This window comes from Phalaenopsis equestris, unplaced genomic scaffold, assembly GCF_001263595.1.
Source record: "Phalaenopsis equestris unplaced genomic scaffold, ASM126359v1 Scaffold235526, whole genome shotgun sequence".
Lineage (NCBI taxonomy): Eukaryota > Viridiplantae > Streptophyta > Magnoliopsida > Asparagales > Orchidaceae > Phalaenopsis > Phalaenopsis equestris.
Genome location: NW_018253393.1, coordinates 203927 through 215191, shown reverse-complemented (window position 1 = coordinate 215191; position 11265 = coordinate 203927). Strand labels below are relative to the sequence as shown.

Sequence of the window (11265 nt, the reverse complement as noted above, 5' to 3'; positions counted from 1 at the left end):
AGTTTGATTTCATATTTTTCTAAAATTATTTATATATATACGTAAATTAAAACGTCCTTCCGAAGCGGGCGACGGGATTTCGATTCCGGCGACCGACAGCTTCTTACGGGAGACCCCCCAAACTTTCTTCAAACCTTCTTTTTAAGTGCCGACAGCATGTTGTCCTCAAGTTGGAAGGATGAAAACTGCTTATTAATATCCTTGTAATGCTCACATATTGCTTCATAATCTAGTAGATCTTTCCACTTATCAGTACCTCCTTTTCTCCTGCCACTTCTCTTCACACTCATTCGACTGCTAAATGTTCTAGAATCACATTCATGTCCTCTTTCAACATCAGAGGTAGTGAAGATGTTGGTGTATGATTCCAGATAGCTCGTCTCAGCTGCAAAACATGAAAGACTGGATGTAGTGCTGATGATGGTGGCCACTTCAAACAGCATGCCACTATCTCAACAAGTGTTGTAACCTCTAGGGTCCAAAATATCATGAAGAAAGTTTCTCGCTCCTCCGCCTTGCCAATGTTTTCTGCCGGTAGAGCCTCAGCTTCAAGTAAATCGTGCATCCTGGTTCGATTTATATCTCTGTCCTATGTCCGTTCGCCTTCCTTTTCATGAGTTATTGAGCTCTCAGTAGGTGCCACTCGAGCTTTGCCAACATTCTACACCTCTCCTCCAAGCACAGATCAACACTAGATACAGATTTAGTTCTATGTCTATAATATATCAGGTGAGGTATATCCCACCAATACAGAACCTTGAAAGGGGTGATATGTGCTGCAGTATGGTATGAAGTTTTATACCAATATTCAACACATGCAATCTATCTGACTCAAAGTTTCAGTGTATCCGATACAAAACAACACAAATATGTATCTAAACTCTTGCTGATCACTTTTGTTTGACCATCGGTCTGGGGATAATATGCTGAAAGTAGTATTTATGTTCAAAGAAAATTACATTCGGAGAGATACGCCATTGATTATTAATCAAATCATAACACACAAAACCTTTATAATTAGGACTGTAACTCATAAAGACACATCGATTAGACTGCGTTGCCAACTTATGACGTTCATGGATAGGTAAATGAACGAAACAAATACATCCAAAAATAAGGAATTTAATCCAACAATTCAAGGAAGGAAACTCTTAAATCTGCCCAATTTCATTTATTCTTGATTGATAATGATAGAATTAAAGTAAACAACCCATACGACCATCCTTCAAGCACGTTTCTTGCACTTTGAATGTTCTTTCCTTTGCTTATATGAGAAGAATATGATGTTGCGACAAATTTGTACGAACATTTACACTCTCCATCGAAGTTTATCTCTGATTATTATTGATATTTTGCATATAAACAGAATTCTTTGATAATATATGTTGCAACCCCACAGAAGTCATATGGATATGGTAATATTTGCTTACATGCAATATTGGAGTTTTCATGTGAGTGTGTACTTGAGCTTTTTTCAATTTGTTCAGATGACAGTCTTCTTTACCAGTAAAGGACATGTGCACATTAGGTGTCCATTGATATTCACGAGTACATACATTTTGGATTGTCATTTTTCATCATTGATGTTCTCATGTTGAAACACTGAGGTTACTTTGAATTATTTAAGTAATAATTCATAATGGCACTTATTTAAGTAATAACTCATAATGGCCAGTATATGCCTTTGAGATAAATGAAATTTCTTTTGCTGTCTTGCTTGAACGTAGCTATTGCTTCAGTTCACTATTGGGCGTCATGTTCTGATTAGCGACTTTGGCTTAGATTTCTTGATGTGATGATTGCAAGTTGATTATTACATCCTTAAGTTTGTGCAATTATCATTTTGAATTGCAGGCAGCTATTCTCTGTATCTGATGGTGGGACAATTGCTTTGGATTGGCTGCTTGCTTCTGATGGTACATTCTAAGTTTGAAACTGTATATTATTATGCTATGTTCTCTAGTGTTCGTGGTGTTGGCCTCGTGGGCATCAATTGACCAGTACATTGCTTAACTTTGCATTTATGGAATTTTTCCCTTCAGAAGGGGGCTTTTCTTACTCCATGTTTACTGATATTTGTATTTACATTTGTTAAGGTTAATCAGCAGTTAGAAACTTGACCAACATAAAATTCAGCTTCTTTGTTTGATAATTTTTGAGTTCATTTGGAGTTTTCTTATTCATTTAGCTGGCCATTATGCATTATGTTCTTGATCAGGGTATGGAGTGGAATTATGTAATATTGTAGTAAATAGGAAGAAAACACTGGAATAAAAATCAACTTAGAAATCCCGAAGTAGTTGATGCCAAATACTTGGACAGCAGGTTCCAAATCTTCAGGGAAAGAAAGCTGTGAAAGCCAAAACAAGGGCTGCAAGAATTCTTCCCTGAGTTTTTTATAATTTTACAAACCAAATCCGTTAACAAAATTCTTACATAATTTTCTTTATCTATAAAATCCTAATTAAAGGTAAAGCTATTATCGTTTCATTACATTAAAGCTTGACGGTGGTTATCCCACTCAACCTTATATTTATTTATTAATTTGGTTCAACATAAGAGATTTTGTGATCCTGAAGTTCTTGTTCAATTGTCAAAGCTTTCTAATCGGTTTGAGAGTTTTGCCCTTAAAGGACTTGAACCTGATCACTGAAGTTAATGTACATGCGATCTCTTCGTTATGATTTACTTATTCAAATACCCATCATTCGGTAAGTGGCATCTTCATTTATAGATGTTGATTTTGTAGGAATTAGACTAGATTTGGGTTCATGTAATCTAGGGATGTGCTGATTGTGCTATGTTAAGTTTGTAGAATGAAAGCTGAAAGTTTGAATTTTCTTTGATATTGAGGCATATCTACTATTTCTATACAATTTAATATCTTTAAGCCTTAAATGATGGTTTGCATTGGAGGATACATTATTAGGTCATCTATAGATTATCTCATATGGAGCTGGTCAGGTGGATGCCTACAAATTTCAGCGCAATGTGTATGACCCCCAACAATTGGGAGCTTTCAGAACATATAAATATAGCTCCAAGGTCTTATTTTTCGCTTTCATGGGCTCAAATATAAGTTCTTTATCTGTTGTGGGGAGAGGGAAAAGGGAGTCTTGCTCATCCTTGCCTGTTCTAACTTACACTGATTATGATTTCATGTTCTTCATAGATTACAATGTGTTCTTGAAAGTTTGCATGATTTTATGTGTTATTTTTATTGCATTTTTCTTTTGTTATTGACATGCCTAAAATGTGCTTCTTTTATACATACATTTTATGCTCATTTTAATTGATATTGCACTTTAATGGATCTGGCGCCTACATGCCAGACAGTTATATTAGGCTTCTAGAAGGTTGGCTCCTAGGTACCACAGTTGGGTGTCTAGGTGCCAGAATCAGTTCTTGCCAATATGCAATGTATTTGGACGAATTTTGAAAGGGCATTTGAAATGACTCGTGAAGATTTGGAGAACTATATTAAAAGAGAGTTTTGCAAGGAAAAAAGTTAGTTCTTGTTGTGGGTGATGGGAGTCTTTTGGTGTGTGTGTGTGAGTCTATTGGTGTGAGTGTGTGTAAGAAGAGTTTGGAGAATACTTCAAAGGAACTTCAAGATTTGCTTGGGGAGGAGTCTGAGATAAATACTTTATATTTTTGTTTGAGTTCTGTTTTATCGTGTAAATTTGAATTTTAATATAAATCATGTTTTGTTGTGTTAATCCCATGAAGTCTGAGTAGTTTTCTTTATCTTTGTGCTTGCTTTAAAAAATAATCATGTGTAGGATTAGAAATGTTTAAGATTTATCTTATTCTATATTTGTGATGGTTCATTACTTCGTACTTAATTTACATATTCAATCTGACCAATTTGTATGCTAAAACTTGTTGTGAATCCATAATGACACGAGAGGATTATGTATTCCTTAACCGGAGAGAATCACATTAATCTAGTGAGTGATAAGGTAGTCCATAGATTAGTGTAAATGGATAAAGAGATGAGTTTTGATGGGTGTAAATTGGTGATTCTAGGATGACAGACTAGAACCTTAACCAAATTGATATAGAGTTCGAAAATTAAGGCTAGATTAGTCCTAAATAGAGGATACAGTGAGTAATCCAGACGTCAACCAGTATATACAATAGAACTCTGATCTATTGGTATCAGTTTGTCTGTATGCTAGTACGTTAGCATGTTTGTTTTTCTATATGCGCTTATCTGATTATGTAGGATTGATGTTTGTTGGTTTGTATCGAAATGATGTTTATGCTAGTGTGTTTATGTTAAGTTTGTGAGTTTGATATGTGGTGTTAGTGCGCTTGAATTGTTGGATTGGTTCGTATTTAGGGATCGGGTACTTAAGCAAATGAAAGTTGAAAGAAGTTTTGAAGATAATAAACTAATCAAAATGTTGTTGAATCGAACAAATTAGGGTCCGGAAACCTTTGGTGTGAGGTGCTCATATGTAAAAAGTTAAAAAATCAAAAATTAAAAACATCAAGCACTGTCGCCTAGGCGCCAAAACTTGGAGCCTAAGCGTCAGTTACTCGAGAGCGGGGCGCCTAGCGCCAAATTTGGCGCCTAGGCGCCGAACTGGCTGAACCACCGGTTTAACTCATTAAATTGCGAATTGACCCGGTTCAACTTCATTTTTTCCTTAGAACTCCTTCCTTCGAACGTACACCAGCACTTCCATAAGGCTTTTCCTACCTTGCGATTCTTCTCTAATCAAAGCTTCAAAACTTCAGATTTCTTCTTCTCCCGGTAAGATTTGCACTTTCACCATGTGATTTTCTTCTTTAGCCATGAATTTCATGCACATTTGGAAATTTCAAAATTTTTGGAAAACCTTGGAATGAGGAGATGAAAATCCTTGGAAAAGATTTATTTTTGCAATATATTTGCTTGTAGGTGCGTTTATAATTTGTATTTAAAATTTATATAGATTTTTGTTAGATTTGATATGACTCCTAAGACTAAGAGAGGAATGGGGAAGGAAGGATTTGATCACAAGAGATTTGTTAGTCTTAAAACCCATGATCGATACAACGATCTGCATGTGCCAAAAAAGTTGATTGCATAAAGAAACTTCTGTAGGCCTACAGGTTTTGTGGAGAATTTGATTATAGCACGGAGCTGGGAGAGAATCTGCTACTTTACTGCTGTAGTAGTCATATCAGTCGTTTGTGAATTCTATGTAAATCTTCGAGAGGAATCATACGATTTGGTAAAGAAGAGGAGTAGATTTCAATCATGTTCGGATCAATGCTTTATACCAGTTGCCTGACGTGCCTGATTGTTATTACTCATCATTTGAGTCTACCAAGGAGCAGCTGGATGAGATTATTACATTTCTGACTGATGGGCGTGGAGCTTGAAAAATTAAGAATGACTACGAGGTAAATTTTTCTTTTTCCATGCTTAATGCCCAATTTAAGGTCTGACACTTTCATTTCTGCTCGACTTCTTCCTACAAACCATTTGAGTGAACTGACCAGGGAGAGAGCCACTTTAAACTTTTACATTCAGAAGATTCAGAAGATGAAACCTATAGATATTGTCTCTCTCACTCGCAAGAATATTATCAGTTTTTTTACGAAGCTTCTACTGCAAGTTTGGGTTATCCTTCTCATCTTTACTATATGTAAACAATCCAGAGTTAGTTTTGAAGCTTGGGAGGAGATATTGCAACTACTGAAGCCTATTGGTAAGGCTAATGTGGATTAATATGGAAAGCATGCTACACTTGGTTCTAGAGGCCGATCTTTAGATATTCCTTCTACCTCTACTTCTAGACATTCTACCTCTAGTGCTGCTGCTCCACCTCCTGCTATTTGGGAAGAACTTCGTGATCGCTATTACGAGCATCAGGGTGATATTTCTTTTATGCATAGTCAACTGCAAGAGAATGAAGATCACCGAGAACATTTTGAACAATATTTGGAAAGAAAAAGTGATTATGAGGCTAGTTTGAGAGGAGATCAGAGTGTGGAGTTTCCTTTGTATCATTTATATATTATGTTTGAAAGCCGAAAGGCTATGGATGAAGAATATAATGATGAAAATGATGATGATGATGATGATGATGATGATGAGTAGTTATTCTAAGTTTTGATGTGTTTACTTTCCCTAGTTGTTGCTGACTTTTAGTTATTTTATTGTGTTGGACATTGCTTTATTTATGCTTACTGCTGATATGGATTCTGGCTTTTTAGTTGTTATTGCACTACTGTTTACTTTTCTCTCCAGATCATGTATAGTATTGCTGCATGTGTAGAGTAGTTCTTTTACTTTGAAATTTTCATGCTATACATGTTGACTTGAGATTTACTACTGCTAAGCACCTGTTTTTTACTTTTTGTGCCTATGCAATTTTCATGTTTAGAACTCTGTGATATATAATAATTATGTTAATTTTTTCTCTTCATAGTTATTTTGTACTAAAATGTTTAAAAATTATTTAAAAATTCAAGTTTGGTGGGGGGAGAAAAACTTTTATAAATTAAGTTTTATTTGTCCTCGATAGACTTTATCTGAAAATTATTTTGAAATAACCAATGATATGTGGTGTTATTTTTAGAGAACTAAATTTTTTATTATATAAATGTTATAGTGACTTAAATAAAAATTTTTTGATGATAAGGGGTAGTTCTAGAGTTAAGATATTTGATATAAGAGAATAGAAATATGCTTTTACTATTCATAGTAGAGAAAATTGTATTTTTGAAACACTAAATATCTTAAGATTCACACTTCAAAATGAATTGAGACTCTATGAAAAATCATTTTTGTACTAATACACATTATTAAGTAAAGAAATGTAAAAAATTTTTAACTTTAGGAGGAGGATAGTGAAGTTTAAAATCATCAAAGACTATCCATAGATAATATTCATCACATAAAAAAAGAGTAAGGATTAAAAATATCCTGAAAGAAAAGAAAAAATAAAAAAAAAAGCAAAAGGAAAAGTAAAAAAATATATGGAGTGAAGCTTGAGAAGATGACTAATTAAAAATTGACTTCACTTGAATTATAATAAAGGAAAAAACTTAATTACAATTCTGAGCTTATTATCAATTATAAAGGTATTAATCAAATATTTACTAATGAAGTTCTCATAGATTTCTATGTTTTAATTTTTATAAGCTTCTTAAGTGTGACAAGTTACAATTATTTTTGAAATAAATAGAAATCAAAATTCCTAACTTACTAGATACTCTTGTACCCTAGCTCCAACCTGAGTTATTGAAATTTTTTCTAAATTTTCACTTTCACATTTATGGGGCAATACTATAGGAATCTTTAATGAAACCCACTGCCATAAGTTAAAGTATTTATTATATAAAATAAAAGAGTTATTTGAGGATAAACAACGTTTAAGCTTGGGGGAATTGACATGCATAAAAATGTGCTACTTTTATATATACATTTTATGTTAATTTTTAATGATATTGCACTTTAATGAACGATATTTTGCGTGTTTTTGGTTACAACTACAAGAGTTAAAGTTTTGGAAAAAAAATGAGCGAAAACGGAGCAAAATGGGGTCAAATGGAGCAAAGGAGCATAAAGTGAACTGGTGCCTAGGCGTCAGACCCCGTACGTGAAACAGAGAACTCGACGCCATGGCGCCAAGCAGTTATGAGGTTGTTGGCGCCTAGAAAAAAGGTTAGTTCTTGTTGTGGATGGTGGAAGTCTTTTGGTGTGTGTGTCCATTGGTTTGAGTGTGCGTAAGAAGAGTTTGGAGAATACTTCAAAGGAACTTCAATATTTGCTTGGGGAGGAGTTTGAGATAAATATTCAATATTTTTATTTGAGTTCTGTTTTATTATGTAAACTTGAATTTTAATATAAATCATGTTTTGTTGTGTTAAACCCGTGAAGACTGAGTAGTTTTCTTTATTTTTCTATTTTTAATAAGAAATAATCATGTGTAGGATTATAATTGTTTAATATTTCTCTTATTCCATATTTGTGATGGTTCATTAATTCATACTTAATATACATAGTCAATCTGACCAATTGATATGTTAAAATTTGTTGTGAATCCATAATGACCCGGGTGGCCTATGTATTCTTCAACTAGTGAGAATTACATTAATCTAGTGAGTGATAAGGTAGCCCATAGGTTAGTGCAAATAGATAGAGATGAATTTTGATGAGTGTAAATTGGTGATTATAGGAAGACGGACTAGAACGTTAACCAATTTGATCTAGAGTTTGCAAATTAAGGCTAAATTAGTCCTAAATAGAGGGCACGGTGGGCAATCTAGAAACAACAAGTTAAAACCTATTTAGCATAACAGGATTTGAGGACTTAACTCTAGGTTAGCTAATTATTTTTATGCACTCGGAAGAGGGTAAAAAATATATATGTTCCAATTTGTCACAATACCACATTTAAAATTTAAACATTTGATTCATTTACTGATCATTGCAAGGGGAAAGACTTTCATATAATTTGAACTCTTTTACGTAAAATTAGTTTAGAAACACTTAGTATTTTCGTTAAGTTTTGAAACTAAATTAGTAGAAATTAGTTACTTCTTCTTACACATAAACTTGCGACCTTATTTTTTAAATAATTGTTTGGAGTTTAAGTTTTACTAAGTTATAAAAAAAGTTTTCACCCTTTCTGTGGGATCGATACTGGGGTTTTAAAAAAAAAATTATATTACTTGAACTATCGTGCATTTGCATTTCAATCCTAATGAAACTTTGAAATCTATAATTAAAAAATTTAATACCTACGTCACTAGGAGTAGCCACTATAAAACATAAAATTATATTATTAGCACGTAAAGGGGGTTAAGTTTTTAACGCGTTTGCCAATGACTGAAATTAAAGAAGATATTCACTAAGCAAGTACATCAAATCGCGGTGTTCAATTATGCATTATGATGTGAGAATTTTTTAAAAAAGTGAAAATAAAAACTATGAGAAATTCCCAACTATGCCAAGAAAAGAATGGATGTTCTTCAATTTATCCATGACAAGAAGGTAAGCATAGATCTTCCAGTGCATCATTGATGGCGTACAAGGGCCTTCTCAAAATTTATGCATAATAATAATATCATAACATAAAATAACAACGATGCCTTGCCACCACGCCAAGAATAACATGTGTATGGTTGGTAGATGTTGGTTTTGTTGTGGGGGCGGGGGGGGGGGGGGGGGGGATATGAACCCTTGTTTGTCAATAATCGATACAACGTAGGAGGAGCAGCAAGATAAATCCACAGTTTCACTTATATGGATTTTTTTAGAAGTATACACCATACTATTTTTCTTGCAGTATTTTGTCATCTACGCGAATTAAAATTTTAAAAATTTAATTGCAATAAATCATTATCCCTTCCTTTTATATTCCACCTCATGGAGTCTCTTCACTTCCCCACACAATGTGGGATTAAAGGGGGGTTTTGTGAGGCCCTTATTGGAGGTGGTTTGGCGACTATTTATGTGATCTTGTCTATTACATCATTTTGTATTTTGAAAATCCACTCAAGATGTTTAAGTGTTTGTTTTGGGCTGGTGCAACTTATTAAAAAGCTGCTGTGCAAGGAGGTTGCTGCGAGGAAGCTGTTTCTATTTTCTTAGTGTAGTTTTGCAGCAGATGTGTTGCAGGTGTTTATGAATAAATGACTTTTCTGCTTCTGTTATATAGCCTTGTTTATAACAGAATCAATTCTGCTTACACATTTCATATATGACAACAGATATCCAGTTTGAATATTACAAAATAAAAATTGACACCCCATCAAACAGTAAGTAACACGAAAATCAAAATAAAAAATAAAACTATAAAAATAACAATCGTTATCATCATAATATTATTTTTAAAATGCAGCCGATTAATATCCCAATGTAATCACTCCAACGAATCTCTCCACACCTGATCACTATCGGCGGTGGATTCATCAAATCGATCCGCTCATCTGAATAAGTCACAGTTCTCTGTTATAATTCTTGAACACCTGTAAAATTCTCAATAAGTAATAGGACTTAGGAGGAGTAACGAAATCCACAGCTTCACTTATGTGAATTTTTTTAGAAGCATACACTATTATCTTTTTCTTGAAATATTTTTTCATCAGCACGACTTGGAATTTTAAAAATTGAAATTCAATAAGTCTTCATTATTCCTTTCTTTTATATTCCACCTCGTGGAGTCTCTTCACTTCCCCACATAATGTGGGATTAAAGGGGGGTTTTGGTTGCTGGTGATTATGTATGTGATCTTGTCTATTACATCATTTTGTATTTTGAAAATCTACTCAACATGTTTAAAGGTCTGTTTGGGGCAGGTGTAGTTTATTAAAATGCTGCTGTGCAGCAGTTGTGCCAGGAAGTTGCTGCGGGGAAGCTGTTTCTATTTGTTTAGTTTAGTTTTGCAGCAGTTACACTGTAACTGTTTATAAATAAATGAGATTTCTGCTTCTGTTGTATAGTGTTTATAACAAAATCAGTCTTGCTTGCACATTTCATTTATGACAGCAGATATCCAGTTTGAATATTATAAAATAAAAATTGACATCTCACTATACAGTGAGTAACATGACAATCAAAATTAAAAATAAAATTATTAAAATAGCAATTGGTATCATCATAATATTGCTTTTAAAATACAATCGATTAATATCCTGATGTAATCCCTTCAATGAAATTTTCCACGGCTGATCATTATCGGTGGTGAAATCATCAAACTGATCTTCCTACCTGAAGAAGTCACAATTCCTTGTTCTAATTCTTGGACACCTGTAAAATTGTCTCCTATAGTCATGCTGCTGTGACAAAGTAAATAGTGAACACTGCATTCCATAGTAGCAGCACAATGCTCTGAAGGCACTAGAAATATTCGAGCTCATCTTTTCTTAAGGTTTAAAACTAAAAAGTTCAGACCCTTAGATGCATCATTAGTAAAGAAGAAAAATAGAAATACTCAATTAATATTTTAAAAAATTGTGAGGTGTCAAAGCAGAAATATAAATCAACGAATATTCAGTCACAACAAGATGACAATAGACCTTAACAAAAAAGAATTTTTGGTTGTTTTTAAATCACGTAATATCGAGCTCATATGCATCACAAACACCACAAAAACCATCCAAAAGAACCCCAATACACATATATTTGAAGGAGGGGTACTTGGTTGCCTTGTAGTGATTTCATACGTGAAGAACTCATAACAATATATAGGTCTTTCAGAAAAACACATAAGATCGAATATCTCATTATAGACCTTCAAACAAAAAACTTAAAATGCA

The 11265-nt window shown here is 33.6% G+C and overlaps 1 protein-coding gene across 3 annotated transcripts in view; it reads left to right on the top strand.

Moving 5' to 3' along the window:
• LOC110039142 (embryogenesis-associated protein EMB8) overlaps window positions 1–11265 on the top strand; it is a 147206-nt gene that overhangs the window by 14006 nt on the left and 121935 nt on the right. For all 3 annotated transcript variants that reach the window (XM_020744102.1, XM_020744101.1, XM_020744100.1), the window contains exon 3: window positions 1855–1916. In XM_020744102.1, coding sequence (XP_020599761.1) covers window positions 1855–1916 — 62 coding nt within the window. The remainder of the gene's footprint in view (window positions 1–1854; window positions 1917–11265) is intronic.